Raw genomic sequence first — 18,657 nt, 5'->3', positions numbered from 1 at the left:
TACTTCAATACAAGTTTTAAATCCACACGAAAGCTGACATGGTTTTATACCCCAAACCAAAATTGAAGCAAATCAACAGAAACAAAAAAATGTAAAAATGTTTGGTGATCTCTTGAAAGAGTTGAAATAAAAGGGACTTGTATTCTTCTTACTTCAGTGCTTGGGCGAAATGTGATTTGAGTAGATCCACCACCTAAATCTAGCATTCCTACACATTTCTTCGTTGGATTATTCAAGCTGTCTGAAATGGATCATTTGATAAAGCAAAGTTAATGGAATGTTTATTTAAGAAATGTAATTATTTTACAAACAGTTCCAAGTAAAACACATGTATCTTGCCTATATTATCACACATATATAAATCAGACTTAAAATTTCAAATAACAAGGAACGTAAATACATGGAAATGTTTTAATTACTTGTATTTGATGAAATTACTTGTATTTAATTACTTGTATTTAAAGTAAGCATAGGTTTTAAATTCAAAGTATAACTGGAGTTTTATCCGAAGCAACTGTGGCTGCAGTTTTATGTCCTGGGAACTGCTACACTGAATTTAATAGTACTTACGTAAATCTTATCGTTTTATATAACAAATTACTTTAGAAAATAGCATATAGCAAACTACTACTATATACTTTGAACATTTAGAGAGAACATAAATTGTATTATATTGGGGTCCTAGTGGGAGTGAGCACTTTGGAGGTGACTAATGATACTACCCCACCTCCCTGTACGCACTTTGTTCCCTCCCTCTCCATCTTGCTTAGCTTTATTTTAATTGAATTTTAAATTTATTATTCTTATTACTGTTTTAATGCTTTAAAATAGTACATTATAACTGAAAGTTTGTAAGCCAGAGTTGCCTCTGACAAGATGGGTGGGTGATTTATTAACTGACTAATTTAATAAATAACAATAATATAGAATATAAACGTAATACAACATACTTGCAAACATACCTGTTAAAAAGTTGACTGTGATCCATGCTGAAATACCTGGTTTAAAAAAATGCAATAAATAGAAATCAGATTTCTATTTTCCAATTCCTGTGATTTATTTATAAGATCAAATTTAAATTGGTTAAAATCATCAAAACAGGACGAGTGAGAAAGTGGCACAGAAGACAAATGCTTGTTACAACAATTAGGATAGAGGTATCTGACTAACACTAACTGGAGCTTAGGCTTCTACTATATCAGAAAAAATGAGATGAATCTTTAGAGGAAAGACATATAGAAAATGGGACATTTCAGTGTGCTATTTGAAAGCTAAAAGATCTTAGTTAACTTGGAGCAATGCATGACATATGCTTTTTTCCTTTACATATTTGTATATGGAAATGGTCATTATGAACTGATTCAAAGTATCTGCTAAAATATAGTATAGAAAATTCTTCTTCCTAGACAGCTATACAGTGTTCTATGTTAATATGGTGTGTAGCCTACAATTTATAATAAAAAATTAAATACAGCACAAACTGAAAAACTTATCTACAGAATTTTGTCTCAATTGTACTTCCACTCTCAGAACATGTAAAGTCTAAAAGCAAGTAATAGCTAAATAAAAGTACAAACAATACATTTCATTAACTAAATTGCTCACTTACTTTAACATGAGCCTGCCCTCATTGTGTGGAAGATAGATACTTGCAATTTACCTGGAACTGAATACTATTAACTAAACTAGCTTCATTTTCTTTCTGAATGAAGAAGTTATTTTTTCTCAGTAAAAGAGATTAGGGCACTCCTGTAGGTGCCAGACTGTGGCTAACATTGGAACCAAATGCCTTGCCCAGGGGTCTTCAAACTTGACAGCTTTAAGACTTGTGGATTTCAACTCCCAGAATTTCTCTTCCAGTCATGTTAGCTCAGAAATTCTGGGAGTTGAAGTCCACAAGTCTTAAACTTGCCAAGTTTGAAGACCCTTGGCCCAGCCACTGCTCCTACAAATGGCAGAATTCCTCAGAAGCAAAGTACAAACTGCCATAAATGCAAATAGCATTTCCTATTTATTAGTACAGTAGGACAGCCAGTCCAACTTCTCAATTTGTTTCCTGAAGGATGAATTAAAATCTTGCTCTTAGGGGATTGAGGAAATGTTTCTCCAAACATTTACAATGACCTCTTCCTTGATAGTCTATCTTTAGACTATGTGGAGGCCTTGATCCTCTCTGAGCTTGGGTTTTTTTTTTGAAAATTTTATTTGGGTTTTCACAAAAACAAAATACAAATAAAACATCTTTTCTGAAAATAGCATGGTCCCAGGTTATCACTTCTTCATACAAACACAAAACTCAATTTCATGCTCATTTTTATATTCTATTCCATATCTTATTACCATTTTATATTTTCTACATAGTTTTTCCCTTCTTTTAATTTTCTCAACTTTAATTATCTCAATTCAAATCATTATATTTATACTTTTGTCTGTCCTGTTACAATTTCACATTATCTTTTCTTATTAAGCAAATTTTTCCCTGTAGTTACCAATTAGAGTATGACACTTTTATATCCTTTAATTTTATCCATTCAAGCTCTTATTTAAGCTTCAATGTATAGCTTTAAGATTATAGCATTCAATATAATACATAACTTCCAATCGAATTCTGCTTGGTACATTCTTAAAATAGACACTATATTCTTAAAAAGAAATATATATATATATATACGTAAATAAAACACATTCTATTCAAATTCAATTCTATCATTAATACGCATCAAAATCTTAACATCTTTAACATTTCTTTTCAATTGAATATCATACTTCCTTGGGAACACTTATAAACTTTCCATAGTTAATTCTTTTTTTTCCATATTTCTCACTTATATTTTTTATAAATCATCACTAATAATTAAAAACGTTCCCTTTTAATTTTCTCAATCATTTTAATTCATTTATTTATTAACAAACATCCCACTGCATTACAATAAATATTTTATCCATCATCATATTTTCTAAAGTTATTTCTATTCGTAATATAACAAAGCTATCTTATGTACCTTTGCAGAATCCCTTTTACAATTAAATTTTCACCCATTATCTCTAAACAAACTTATGGTTACAATCCTTATATCTTTTCCCTGTTTCTCCATTTCTTGTTTCTGTCTTTTACAACTTCTTTTCCTAGCCTTCTTCCCCCTCTTCTTCTCCCTCCCCTTTTTACCCCCTCGTCTCTCTTTACCCCCTCGTCTCTCTTTACCCCCTCGTCTCTCTACTTCTAACTCTCTCATCTGTAATCCCCTCTTCTGTTGCTTTCTAATATTATACTTATCTTTCAAATTGTTCTTCTTCTTTTTGGTTGTTTTTTCTAATCTTAAACCTTTCACTCTCTTTCCCCCCTTTTCTTTTTTCCCACTTAAAATTATTTGATCATTAAAGATGGCTTCTTCTTTGTCCCAATCTTCTTGTTCTGCAAGCATTTCTTGTTGCTTCTCATAGTTCCAGATCTCCATTTCTAAGAATTGAAACACGAAGCCAAAAAAACTTCTCTCTTCTTGTGTGTCTTCTTTCCATTTTTAATGTTCCGTTTCAGTTCTTCTAAGAGTGATACCATTTTAAAAACTTTTAAACAACCACCCAGTTAATTTTAGTCATCTAGATGCAAAAACCAAAAATCACCAAGTAATCCAAATAATCCAAGGCTGTTTCTACTTGCTTCTTTTTTCCACTTTCTCTTCCTGGGGTTCTATTATTGTGTTACTAAGTTTCCATTAAAATGTATCTTTGAGGAATCTTGTTAAAATTTCACTGTAAGTTCCTTTTAATTACAGTTCCATTCCTTAATTCCAGGCAGTCTCCTCCATTTTTCCAGATCCTGCCCTTCTATTCTTTTTTTTTCTCCTTTCCAGCTTTTAAAAACTTTTAAATGTCCAAAAATCTTTATTATCCCTTTGACTTTTATTTTCAGCTTACATGCCTATTAATGTCAAAGTGGATTTTTTTTTCAGTTTCTTGCTTAAGTCTCTTAGCTGTCAGTATAAGGAAGGGAAGAAAAAAACCCTAATCCTTTCCCTTCTCTCTTTCCTTCGCAGCTTCAAAATCTTCCTTGGGAACAATGTTGTTAAGTTTAAATTCCAGGGTACCTTATTTGTTGCTTTTGCTGTTTGACCCGGTCAACCAAAACTTTCTCTTCTTATCTTCCTCCTGCACATTCTTTTTCGGTTGAGTTCTTCTTTGTGGTGGCCATTTCTGACCACTGCTACAACCGCCTTCGGGAAAGGGAGTAGTAGCCAGCTGGGGAGGAGAGATGCGGCTCTCCTCAACCCTGCAGGCAGTCTCCCCCCTCTTCACCACCTCTATGGGCTGGCTTAGCCCCAAAACCAGCTGGCTCGGGGCGCTCCAGCGACGAGCACGGATCGAAGCCTCGGAGAGACGAGGTTTCGGTCTGTCACCAAAGAAGCTCAAACCGGAAGTCCCTGAGCTTGTTTTCTTGCAGATATTTCATTACCTAAACTAGGTAACCTGATGATGTACCTAGCTTGTATAATGAATCATTTGCAAGAAAACAACCCAGCTCAGATAATACTAAGGACCCTTCAACTCTGAGCTACAAATATTCTTCTCTATCAGCTTAGACGTCAACTAGATATTCTCTAATAAAATTTCAGTGAATGCATAGTACCTGACAACTGAGAATTCTGCATAGACAACAGGCTAATGTCTTTTTTTTCCCAACTGGCTGAAGATATAATAGGAGCCATTTTGATTTCTCTATAAAAGGATAGGAAATTATAGCATAGCTTTTGGTTTCATTATGGATTACAAAGCCACTAGTTCTGTGTTTCATGATTTATTTTTTTTAACTAAAATAAAAAAGTAACATTCTACAAAATTATATTTGGAGCAGTTTAATTCAACCTAACTGTTGCAAAACATGTAGTTTGAATACTTTCTTCGTTTGATATATGTGAAACAGAACTTTCACATTATGATATCATGAAAAGTGTGAAATGCTGCACCATACACAAAGATCTTTCTAGTAGTTCTTCTAATTTTAAGTTGATTTATGATCAGCAAAAGAAAAATACTCCTCCTGGTAAAGATTTTGGGCAAAAAATGGGCACTCAGCCATAGCATTCTTTTTAATGAGGACTGAAATTCATTTTTATCATTCATTTTCAATAAATCCTAACCAAAGTTTCAACTAAATTCAAAATTATTGTGTGTGTGTGTGTGTGTAAAAACCTCCTTTCCCACATGTAGCATGCGTATGTTACATTAATATATTAAAGACTCCCAAATATTCCATGGCCAAATAAATTTGGGAAACAGTAATTTAGCTTAATAGAACAGGAATAGATGTTCTTTATATTACTCCACATATATTTGCAAGCAGTTAAAATATTGTAGGATAGCCAGTTTGATCAAGTGATTAAGGCATCAGGTTAGAAAATGGAAGACTATGATTTCTAGTCCCACTTTAGTCACAATGGATGGATGACCTCAGACACTTTCCCTTAGCCTTAAGATGGAAGAAATGGCAAACCACTTTGAAAACCTTGCCAAGACAATTGCAGGGACTTGTCCAGCCAGTTCCTGAGAAGCAAACATGATTGAACAAAAGGGAAAAACATTGCAGAGATATTAAACAGTTGTGTTTGCCCTTAGTTTCACAGAAATTCTGTCTGCACAGGAAGATTATTTTAGAATCAAAAGCAAACATACTATGAAATCACTGAAACATAAATTCAACTACCTTCATCTGATCCATCCATTATGGAGACACAATCATTTCCTATAAAGAATGGAGACTCTTGAAAAATGTCCTTTACCTAAAATTAAAGATTCATACAAATACATTTAAAACTCAAGAAACGCAATAATTCAGAAAAGATTATATTTCTCTGCAATTGTATATATGGTGTCATTCTTCTTATTGAACTATTTACTGTCTTATAATTAAACTACCTCCTGCCTAATGAGACAGTCCTTGACTTACAAAAACAATTGGGAGATGGAACTTTGATTGCTAAACACAGCAGTCAATAAGTGAGTCATGCCCAATTTTATGACCTTTTTACCACTGTTATTAAGTGAATCACCACTGTTGTTAAATGAATCTTGCAGATGTTAAATGAATCCAGCTTCCCCTACTGACTTTGCTTTTTGGAAATTAACTGGAGATCATGGAGATCACATGACCTTGGAATGCATCGAAATACATGCCGGTTGCCAAGAGTCCAAATTTTTATTACGTGACTGTGGGAATGTTGCAATGGTCATTAAGTGTGAAAATTGGTCATAAATCACTTTTTGCAGTTTGAACGGTTACTAAAGAAATGGTTGTAAGCCAAGGACTATCTGTACCATTGTCTCCTAACAGCTGGTCATTCTCAGGAATTGAGAATTGATGTACCATCTGAACGTGATGGAAAACCATAAATAAAATGCACAGTAATCCTGTGCAGTAATCAGGAGCCAAAATGGAGCAAGAAGCACCCCCAAAATTAAAAGCATTTAGGGAGAATGAACCCCTTCCAGATCACATTATTTATGCATTCCAGGTGCAAACTTTTTCCAGATGTGTTATCTGTATTAAGCTTTTTGATATACCTGTTCAAATCATCCACTGCTTCATTGGAAGATTTAAAAGAAATCAATATAATATTGATGACACCCATCTTTATAACTCTGAATGACAAACTGTAATACAGCCCCCTATTAATACTCTAGTATTCATCAATAAGCCTGAAGTGTAATCATTATCTACTAGACTAGAATACATAGTGCAGAAGACTTAAAGAGATTCCTGCCCTGATACCAAACTAATTTAGATTAATCAAGATAATAAGAATAGAGAACAAAATACCTTATCCAATAATTTCTGTGCCTTTTCTCCTGGCAGCAATCTTAAGCCAGCAGTGGCTTTAAGAACTAAGGGAGTTGACGTCCACAAATGCATAGGAACAGCTTCTTTAGCAACTGCCAATAGCTCATTTATTCCTTCAGCACTCTGACAAAATAAAATACGTTGTCTTTTTATTTAAGCAGGGTCTGGGGGATGCACGCATGCATGTTTTCTTATTTTGGTTTCTAGCCTGGTACCTTAAACCACTAAAACAGACGGGCTCTCATTCAAGCAGTTAAAAAAGAAGTAAGTATAAATGGGGATGATGCAGGATATTTATTTTTAAGATTTTGAGGCTGCCTAACTTCTTGATATATATAAAAACACAACATTTTTCTGTGTTTCTGTGGAACAGCATTCCCCAAGATCTGGATGAAGATTTTCAGGACCTGACTTTCCCCCTAAGTCAGGAGATTTTGTGCCTATCCTGAATACTTTTGCTAGATGAAGTTGTCTCACATACAATGTGTTTTATTGTTTAGACATGCTAGTACTACATGAAACGCCAGGAAAATTCAGGTTTCAGACAGATCTTACCTCGATATGACATAAAAACAACTCCAGGTGGAGTCAAGAGCTGAAAGGAAGGAGGCCCCCAATAGGGAGAATTAAGAAATATGGTAGCTTGGACTCCATAGTAGGTGAGAAAGCATATGAGATCAAACACTATATCAGGCTTTCTCAAGGGAAGGCAGGCAGTCTGTCAACTCAGTAATAAAGAAACCTCTTGACTGAAACCTCGGAACAGTTCTGGTTGCTTGTGCCTGACATCCATGGTCCTAACTTTGGCACAAGGTATGCCTACCTAGATATCTTTTAAAAATGGAGACAGAATAAATGTTTTAAACCTTACCTAACAAATAGCACAGATATATATTTCTTCAACAACTATACACCTGTAATACAATGATATGCATGTTTCTTCAAAAGAAGTTGCTATTATTATAATTTTATAATTTATGTCAATATTTATAATTTTTATAAGTTAACAATAATTAACAATTATTTCCAGGCAAGCATGACCTAAATTATCTTATTTAAGTTCAAATTACCTTATCCACATTGTCAGCATATGCAGAGAGTCCTGGTTTTAATGCTTTGAATGTGGTATTAATTAATCTTGGAAGCTCTGTTTTTTAAAAAAGGAAAATTAACTCAATGTAGTAACTTCTATACATAATTTTGCAGTCCGCAAATCAAAGACACCAAAAATTAAGTTAATTAATCAAGAAATTAATGTGAAATCCTTCTTCATAAGGGGGACTAACTGCAGAAAAGAAAACCCAGCAGAAGTATCCCCTTTCCTTCTGTCTTATGGGAACAGTTCTTCATTGTATGACACTATTTATGTGATTCCTAAAAAATATATATACATATTTCTTATGTACTGCCTTCAACAATTTGTAACCTGAAGGATTACAATATTTACATTCTCATGAAAATTATGATTAGACCATGTTTTTTGCATCTATTGCTCTACCTTCAAAATAGATCTCAAAAAACCCACCACCCTTCAATATATAAATATGCCATAGCTTTTATAAACAATATTAAAATATTTGAGCCACCAGGGAGCAGCAAATTCTGACATGAGTAAACAATAAAAGAAAATAGTAGGAAAACAGCACAGGTAGTTCTCATTTAGTAAACAGAATTGGAACAAAAACTTCATTGTTAAACACCGCAGTCACTAAGCAAAACATCACGACTATGACAGGCTTATGATCTCACTTCCCCTTCAGTCATTAAGCAAATCACTAGTTATTAAGCAAAATATCACATGATCGTGACTTACGATTTTACTTCCACCTTCTCTATTAATCGCTTCCACACAAATGATGATCACACGATCATGGTAGACTGTGATATTTGATTGCATACCAATTTTGAAGTGCTCAAATGGCAATCATGTGACAAGTTCAGGCTGCATGTAAGTTGGGTGTGTGGCAGTCAAGGGAAAAACCATGTTGTACAATGTGCAGGAAGGCTGAGGGAACTGACCAGAGTGATTTATGACCTTCCCTGTTGTCTTCCCCATTGCTTTGCTTGTGGGAAGCAGGCAGAGAAGGTTGCAAATGGCAATCACATGACCACAGGACACTGTAATCATCCTGAGTGCAAGCTGGTTGCTAGTTTCCCAAATCATGATCATATCAGCATGGGGACACTGTGATGGCCAGAATTTTGAAGATAAGTTGTAAGTACCACTCATTCAGCACTGCGGCAATTTTCCAGAGTTACTGAACAAGTGGTTATTAGCAAAATTATGAACTGAAGGGGTTACCTTTTGGTTTCTGTGCAAAATGGAATACATGTATACGGGTGCCAGTGCTTCCAGCATCAAACATAATTCCATAAAGAACTGCCTCATCTTTTCTTGAGATCTCAGCACCAAGCTGCTTTTCCAAACCTTTGTCAACACTTTTTCCTTTATAATCAAAATTCCACTTGGTATACACAGCATATATAGCAGCACATGTGAAAATTGAAAATATGCAGAATGGTTTTGGGATCTTCATGATCTCCATTAGACTTTTTCTTTCACTTTTTTGAGCAGTTGCTTATGATTTCCTGCAATATAAAAATAAAATTGTTTTATAAAGAAGTATGAAATTTTATTTGAGAAAAATGGAGTCATCGTGCAAAATATACTAGAAAGGCTACTTAGACACAGTACAACATTAATATACCATATCAATGATGTGGTAATGTGTTTTAGTTTGTAATTTTTCCCTTGAGGACTTTTATATGATGATATTCCTAAAAATACACAATGTAATAAAAATCTATAAGAACTATCTTTAAAAGCTTGTTACTCCAGAAAAACTATAGAAAATACTGCTGGAAGTTTTAAGCCAGATTTGACAATTCTATTAATACTATTATTGTAATAATACTTTTTTTTGGCATGAGAAAAATTATGTGGTAAAATAATAAAATAGATTATTGAGATAAATACTGACCTAACATTTTGAATTCACTGATTTTGACAAGGAGTAAAGTACTTCTACCAAAACAAACACTGATATATTGTTAAACTAATGAAATTACATTATTATAGATATATATAAAAACTAAGATATGAGTCTTGCAGAAATTTTCCTCACTTGTCAAAATTAGAGTGTTCTAGAATTTATTTCTTTTAAAAATGTATTATATTCCAAAGAATTATATAATATTCAACTGGACTAATATTCTATATTTGTAATTTTCCTTGTACTTTAGCCAGGTCTCTTATTAAAGCAACAGCAATAATATATTCAAAGGAAAAGTTTTTTGCATTTTTTAAAGTAAACAAGTTCCTAATTCAGATAAGTTCCTCATAGAAAATTATTGTATGGTGATTATGGTATAATAATCATTTCCTCCTATTTATATGAACTCTGATTTCAGTTAATCTGAATCATAGTAAACTGAACTTTCCATTATGTATAAGCACATATATTCAACCGTTATGCATCAGCACATACAAAATACTGATGACTGAATTAAAGAATTTCAAGTAAGAATTTCACCTGGTACTTTGACACTTCCCTAGTTTTTCTCAATGAAACTATACTTACAGAAAATATTATTTTTTTACAACATGGTGAATATAGTATTTTATTCAAAATTGCAGGCTACTTGAATACTTTCTAAGACAGAAACTGGAAAAGTACTCTTTAAAATATTAGTTTACATTAACGGGAAAAATTTTCTACCTGTGTGATTTAGTTCAATTTATTTATTTTTGAATTCTCAGGTTCACCAACTAAAGCCAGCTAAGGAATAGGTAAGTCAAAAGAAAAGGTGCATGCTCTTAGATTTAATAAACAAGTACAATATGCCTCTGAGCACATGGACAATCCTGAGTTATTTTTTATAACTGAACTTTCAGTGTTAGTTGCTTTTCTCCCAAGAGCATTTCAGCTTTAGTAGCCTAGTTTAAAAAGAGGGTGGGGAACTTTTTGGTATTGATTATGGCTATTGATATTTTGATCTAAAAATATTTTCAGATATATTATAGACCACTTAGACATTTACTGAAACCTCTTAACCAACCAACTTTCTGCCTTTAACTTCCTATTCCTTAAACTCTATGCTTGTGTAAAGGAATAAGGGTTCCTTACAAAGAAATCATTATGCAAACAGACTCCTTAATCCTTCACACAAGTTTCCACTAAAAGTGTTTGGTTTTTTGTTTCTGTAAACTGAATGTTATTTAAGTTTCTTTTTTTCAAAAGTAATATATATGCTTAGTAATTAGTTGGGAGATGCTGGCTTAATACAAGTATTCTTCCATATTATTTAGGGGGAGACAATTCAAATTGATTTATAATTTCAGGGACTCATGGTACCTCAAATATTAATAAACACTTCCTTAATTGCTAACAATCATTATTTGCTCCATAATTAATATTTACATTCTAAGGAACAAGAATTTTGTATTGTGAAAATAAATAACCCAGTAACTAATAACCAGCCCTGCTTGCTCAAGAAACATTGCAGGCTTAGGGGTATCTAAAGAACCAGGATAGTAAAGAGCAACAGTTAGGATTATTAGTTTACAAAAGAAGTGGGATTCTCAGTTATTTAGTACAGGAGCTGGAAGAAAAGTAAAGTAGCAATATTATGAGGAAGTTATTAAAATATTTTTAATTATCCCATTTAATATTCTCTTTCATACTTACACTATGCACAACCTAGGCATGTAAAATGTACATGTTCATAGATACAATGGTAGAGGATTCTTTCTGTCTTTAAATGTTAAAATATGGCAAATGTTCAGCTATAATTTAGCTTTCAAATTGGAATACACCATTTTTATATTAATCACTAAAATACTTTCAATCCCAAATGATTAATTTTCCATATAAAAAGAGAACGAAATAAGGACAGTTTCACACCCAACAGTTATACTTTGATAAACTAATTTTCAGAGAATTATCACCCAGTAGAAAATGCAACAAGTATATGTTTATAAATACGAGAGGTACATAAGAACAATGCTATTTTTGAAATTGTTCTGCAGTAAGTATACAGACAAAACAGTATTTTACCATTAGAATGATAAAGAACAAAGAAGACATTGCTGAATTATAGTGTTAAATGTTAAAAGATATAAGGGAACTTATTTATTTAAAAAAATTATTGGCTGTAATAATATTATTACCACAGTAACTCTGGGCAACTTACAATCCGGTAACCAGTTGAAGAGACTCTGCCTTTTTCAAATTATATAAGAACATTTCAGCAAATATAGCAATTTCTCTTTCCTTTTCCTACCCACACAAAATAAATGGCACTTTGAAAATGTTCTTCGCTTCAGTCAAAATGTAGCCTTTTGCATCTGGCCACCTAGAAGGAATGAAAAATACCTTAGTTCATACAATACATAAACGAATAATTTAGGAGGGCTTAGTTCACAATTAACCCTAAATTATATGACCTGAACTATGGTTTGATTTACCCAATGCATTAAGCAAAAACCAAATCAACCCATAAATGAGAACCCAGCTAAATATTGAACTGTATTAGTTAGCTTCCCCTGTAAATTATTCCCCACCATGTAGTAGTCGTCGTCATCATCATCTTATAAATAGCAACTGCTTTTCTAGGCAGGTTTACTTTCAAAAAGCCTCCCAAAATTCCTCCAGATGAAACAAGATCACAACCCGGAAGCTGGCTGGGACTCCCACGTCTTACCCTTGCCATGAATTGGCCCAGCCGCGGTTTATTGGGCCGTTTACCAAACTACTTAAAGAGAAACGCTGAGCCCAAAAGCCGCGCTTAGAAGTCACAGACACAAAGCGGCTGCCTCCTTTTTCCGTCAGTAAAGCGCGGTCTTACTGTAATGTCCCTTCCCTTCGCCTGCCCCCATTTCTCATTGCTTGAGCCGGCGGGAATCCGACCGAAGACGTCGGGCGGTTCTTTCTCTCACCTCTGCTCGTGGCACGTTAGGCAGCCGAGGAACCGCATGCTGGAAACAGGCGAGCTCGTCGTTGCCCAACCCGCTTTCTTCTCAACTTCGCCGAATCCGAGCGCTCCTTTTCCCCATTTCAACAAGAGAAGAGTTATCGGCCCTGGTTGTGAAACCTACGCATGCGCAAAACGGACCCGCCGGTTTCTACGGCAGGCCCTAGCACCGCAGTTTCAAGGAGCGTGTAAGCGAATTTCAAGGCGGACTTCCGTGTGGGACAAAGATAGGAGGGTAGGGAAAATCCAACTTGGAGGACAGCCTGATGGTTTTATTGGGAGGAAAAATGGAGCTCTTGTTCCTTTTTTTTTTGCATGGCAAAAAGTGTTTACCCGCTAGTGGGTTTTATGCCATCTGTCAGAATAGTTTAGAATTCTTTATTGGCCAAGTGTGATTGGACACAAAAAGAATTTGTCTTCAGTGCATAACCTCTCAGTGTACATAAAAATATAAGCGATAAGAAATGGTGTAGGGTCTCCTGCTTTTTTTGGGGTGGGGGGGGGAGAGTTGGGCTAGTTGACCTGCAAGATCCCTTCCAATTCTGGTGTTCTGTATCTTGTATGTATCAATCTGTTGTGTCCATTTCTGCTGTCCTAAGCTTTTTGATTAAGCATGCATCAAGTCATTTTTTGACTGCACAGATAGATTTTCTTCATGACAATCTCCCCCTAATGTACTGTTTGAACACCGGAGGCTTTCAAGAAAAAACAGGACAGCTATTTGTCTGAAATGGTATAGGTTTCGTGCTTGAGCAGGGGCTGGATTTGATGACCTCCAAGGCCTCTTCCAGCTGTGTTATTGTGTCTTCCAATGGTGCACTCATGACCACTGTAACTGGGTCCATTCACCTCGCTGCTGGTCATCCTCTTTCCTCCTACTTTCCCAGCTTCCACCTTCTCTAAAGAACTAACTCTTCATGTAATGTGTCCAAAGTAGGATAATTTGAACCTGCTCATTTGTGCATTGAGTGAAAACTCTGGGTTGATTTGTTCAATGATCCAGTAGTTTACTTTCTTAGCTGTCTACAATATTGTCAGGAGTCTTCTTCAACACCAAATTTCAAAAGCATCAATATTCTTTCTCTCCTGCTTCTTTAAATTCCAATTTTTGTTTCCATAGAATGTCACATTCAATGGTAGGCAATTCCCTCTGCATTACCAGCTCCTCAGAATTGGTCCACTTGAGATTTATTTGCCATGTTGACCAAGGATAATAATCCTACATACCTGGAAATATCAAGTTTGGGAAAGCTATGTTAATAAGCAAATATTGCATTTCATAGGATCAGAATCAAAATTATGGTTTGATGTGGGTTTAAGATCCATATGGTGCCACTTGTTTATGTGTCATACCCAGCCCAAGGAAATGGAAACAACAGATTCTGAATTTGTGATTGAATTCCTCCCCATGAAAGTATGTGCCCATTACACTTCTTAACAAATGGTCATCTGCTCAACCATTGGCTCTTGCTTAGGCCAGGCTCTCTGGAAGCTAATTAAATTCAGATATTGAGTAGGTCAACTGCAATAATACATGTCATTCATTAAATTGGTGAAATAATGATGAAATGATCTTTGAGATCAAAAAATTTTGGGAGCTTTCAAGCAAATTAAACTAGGCAAGGAAACCAAATATGGCTCTTTATCAAAATTAAACTGGATTTCAAACTTTCAAACTTCAAGAAATTGGGAACATATAAAAAACTTACCACAAGGTCCTTAAAAACATATATTGGGCAGCTTTAAGGAACATTTTTAATAATTTTTAATTCAGAATGTGGTTATTACCATTATGTTTTGTAAAATTTTCAGTATTTGTGGTACTGCACCAAACAAACAGTCATAGTTTGAAAAAAGATGCTTAATATATTGAACTAAACTATGAAGTCACTGTCTAAGTTTTTGAGGAATGGTGGCAAATGGAAGGCTTAATGTTTTAGATCAGGGGTGTCAAACTCAAGGCCCAGGGGCCAGATCCAGACTGCGGGGTGCTTAGATGTGGCCCGCGGAGCTGCCCTGGAAACAGCAAAGGACCAGCCCGCAGTGTCTCTGCCAGCAAAAACAGAGCTCTGGAGGGCTGCAGGCGGTTCTCCTGAGCTCCATTTTCTCTGGCAGAGGGTTACAGGAGCCCATCGCAGCCAAAAACAGAGCTCAGGAGCCTGTTTTCACTGACAGAACACTTGGGCCACCACAGGCGTCCCCAACACTAGTGACATTGAACTGGCCACACCCACCCTTGCCATGCACACACTGGCCCCCTGAGGTCAAACACAACCCTGATAAGTTCCTCAATGAAATCGTGTTTGACACCCCTGTTTTAGATCAAATGTGTTTGGAAGATCTTTTTCAACTTCTATTTACTTCGATAATATTTTATGGCTGGCTTATTGAACAGTCTGGACTCTGTTTATATTTGATGTTTTGCTAACATCACTGTTGGAAAGAATATATAATAGTATTTCTTTGTCAGAGTGCCTTTTCCTCTGCAGGTGGCAATGTACATATACTTCTTCACAATCCCATTATACTACCTAGCACAAGAATCTAATAATGTCTTATTTATTCAAACCTCATGGAAGTTCAGAAAAGGAAAATGTTTTCTTCCTCTTAGCTGATCAATCGTTGGCCATTACCAGATGTGTCATGAAACTTTATTCAATCGCTCTCACCATCCTTGGTCTAAAATTGTAATATTTATTGCTTAATATACAATTTATATTGCAGGTAGTCCTCAATTTATGATTACAAAGTATCTTCTTAACTCCCCTCCTTTTATTGGGATGATGATGATTCTGTTGCTTTGCATGTATATTGAGTGCTTCTGTACTGGAGACAAATTCCTTGTGTGTTGAATCACACTTGGCCAAATAAAGTTCAGTTCAGTTCAATTCAATTGAGTCCAAAATTTCTGTTGCTAAGCAAGATAGTTGTTAAGTGAATTTTGTCCCATTTATGACCTTTCTTGCCACAGTTGTTAATCATTGCAGTTGTTGAGTTAGTAACACAGTGACACAGTTAAGTGAATCTGGCCTCCCCATTGACTTTGCTTGGTGATCACATGACCCTGAGACACTGCAACTGTCAGTTGCCAAGCGTCTGAGTATTGATCACATGACCATCAGGATGCTGCAATGGTTGTAAGCATAAAAAACGGTCATAAGTCACTTTTCTCAATGCCATTGAACTATTGTAAATAAGAAGTACATGTACTCTATTACAGTATTCAGATTTTGTACTGGTGTGTGTGTTTTGAATGTTGTAAATAAATAATAATATAATCTGTGCTTTTAACTATAAAATAAAAACATTTTAGTGGCCTATTAAAATCTAACAAATCTGTAATAATCTTGTATTCTACAATCCATCTCAACAACTGCATGTAGAATTATCTTGACAATTGAATAAATAGTCATAGTTTGAGGAGGAAAACTAATTGCAGCAAATAATTAAATACTGCATGATCAGCTAGCAAAGTTAGCCTACCATGTTATAAAAATGTAACCTTTATATTTATTTTGTTTGTGGTTCAATCCAGAAAACTGGGTTAACTATAAGCCTTGTTGGCAAAATCAATCACAGAGGACCATTTACCCTTTTTACAGATGTAATTCACACACATACATCACTAATAGGATTGCAACTGGGTGCTAAGAAAAATTGGACTCTAGCTTATGCAAACACAGCAACTGCTTATTTCAAGGCATTGTACAGGTAGTCCTTGGGTTAGAATTACTTACCCGCATTTAGCAACTGTTCAAAGTTACAATGGTGAGGACTGGTCCTTGAGAGTTTCAGCCACCGCAATGTCACCAGGGTCATGTGATGGTGATTTTGGCCCTTGGCAACTACTTGCAGGTACGAATGGCTGCAGTATCCTGCAATCACAAATCAGTGGTGGTATTCAGCAGAACCAGGGGTGGTATTCTGGAGAACTGTTAGCAGAAATTTTGAGTAGTCTGGAGAACTGGCAAATACCACCTCTGACTGGAGATTTTACAGTATCCTTCCCCTGCCACACCCACCAAGCCATGCCCACAGAATGGGTAGTAAAAAAAAATTGAATCCCACCACTGTCACAAATTATAGTGTCAGGATTCCAGCAGTTACTCTAATTAAATCATGAGCCTCGAGCCACACTCCCAAAACTAAAAAAGATTTATTTGAAGTTAACATTCTACATCCGGAACTTACCTGGGTGTAGCCAACTCTGAGATAGGTAATTCACTGTCATCCTTGATCCTGCTTCCCTCCGCCCCAGGTGTATCATTCAATGAAAAATGTCCATAGCCAAGAGTCATCAATCATGCTCTCCAATTAGATTTTTTCATGGCAGAAGCTTCAGTCATCTAATCAGTCTTTGAAAAAAATATGAATGGAATGTATTTTCAATTCCACACTGCTGTCTGTTCTTTGAACCCCCCCCCTTCTTTCTGTTGTCAACTATAAAATGTGTATACAAAATGTTTTATGAGTTGACAGATAGTTGTTTCTGTTGTCCCGCTTTAAGTTTGAATAGCATATAATATATAAAATATTACCATCTATAAAAGCAGTAATCTTTGAGAACAAAATTAAAAAGAAAAATATCCAAAAGGAAGTCTGTAGAATACTCTATTACATGATATAACATCAGATTGCATTTTGATTGCCACATCACCAACAATTGGCTAAATCCATCAAGATCTTATCTTGTTAACAAGTCACGTAAGGTTACAAAGTAGCCAGTAGATAAATAGTGATAAATATTATTTCAAATCTACACAAATATGGCATACATACAGTTACAAAAATGGCTTTTAAAAAAAAATATAAATCTTTTAATTCTATATTCAATTCCACTTGGACTTCTAATTTAGTATACCGATAAGAATACTTTATAGGCTTTTTATTTTATAAAGAATATCTTAAATAATCTAATACAGTGGTCGCCAACCAGTGGGCCAGGGACCACTGGTGGTTCATGAGAAAAATTTGGTCTGCAGAGAAATGTCACCCCCAAAGCACACCCCCAAAGCAATTAATCCAGGATGCACGGGAACACAAGTCTGCTCCACCTACATGGCCAGCGGGAATACAAGGCTTGTGTCGCTTGCCATTGCGAACAACACGAGGTAGTGAGGGGAGGGGTGAAAGGGGTGAGGGGGGAATTTGCCCCACTCACCCCACGTGCCTGGCCTGGCCACCGGGCTGCTTCTTTCAGCTTCTTTCTATTTCTGCTTTTGGCTGCACACAAGGAAAGCAGCAAAAGTCTTTCTTTCTCTTCCCCAAACTCCGCCAGAAATGAATCTTTGGGACTCTGCAAGGCATCCTGCTCCAAGAGGCTGCGCCAGTGCAACAGGTCTCACGAAGACTCATTTCTGGTGGAGTTTGGGAGAGAGAAAGAAAGACTTCTGCTGCTTTCCTTGCATGAAGCCAAAAGTCTCTTCTCTCTCTTTCTCTCTCCCTGAGAACAGAGCTGGACGGTATCCTGCGATCTCAAATAATGATCAATCGGTAGGAAATCAGGGTGGGGAATTTTCCTGCAGACTTTTTTGGGGATTTTCCCAGGGTCTCTGCTGCTTTTTGCAGAGACCCTGGGAAAACTTCAGCAAGCCACTGTCAGTCAAAATTCATATTAGTGGTCCACGGGATTTAAAATTATGAGTTTGGTGGTCCCTGAGGTTCAATAGGTTGGCGACCCCTGATCTAATATACCATCATAGAACTGCTTTATGTTTTATGCATTGGGAAGGTTGAATTAATCATTCTGACCAATAGAGGGCTGTGTTTGATTACATAAACTCTCATGTTGCTTAATAAACATGAAAGAATAATTTTGTGTGTGTGTGTGTATTACTTACTGTAAGAGCTCA

The 18,657-nt window shown here is 35.6% G+C and overlaps 1 protein-coding gene across 2 annotated transcripts in view; it reads right to left on the bottom strand.

Moving 5' to 3' along the window:
* The window catches only part of ENTPD6 (ectonucleoside triphosphate diphosphohydrolase 6), a 31,141-nt gene extending 18,221 nt beyond the window's left edge, over positions 1-12,920 (bottom strand). The window contains exons 1-8 of one of the 2 annotated variants that reach the window (XM_026695979.2): positions 12,771-12,920; positions 12,026-12,187; positions 9,135-9,421; positions 7,903-7,979; positions 6,812-6,955; positions 5,699-5,774; positions 963-998; positions 153-241 (exon numbers count right to left, since the gene is read on the bottom strand). In XM_026695979.2, the coding sequence (XP_026551764.1) occupies positions 153-241; positions 963-998; positions 5,699-5,774; positions 6,812-6,955; positions 7,903-7,979; positions 9,135-9,378 (666 nt within the window). In that variant the 5' untranslated portion in view covers positions 9,379-9,421; positions 12,026-12,187; positions 12,771-12,920. Of the gene's footprint in view, positions 1-152; positions 242-962; positions 999-5,698; positions 5,775-6,811; positions 6,956-7,902; positions 7,980-9,134; positions 9,422-12,025; positions 12,188-12,579 lie in introns of both variants that reach the window. The other variant, XM_087931153.1, reaches the window with a different exon arrangement.
* Positions 12,921-18,657: the final 5,737 nt, after the last annotated feature.

Source organism: Pseudonaja textilis, chromosome 1, assembly GCF_049901715.1.
Source record: "Pseudonaja textilis isolate UNSWEBS1 chromosome 1, rPseTex1.2, whole genome shotgun sequence".
Classification (NCBI taxonomy): Eukaryota; Metazoa; Chordata; class Lepidosauria; order Squamata; family Elapidae; genus Pseudonaja; species Pseudonaja textilis.
This window is presented reverse-complemented; position numbering and strand designations above follow the sequence as displayed.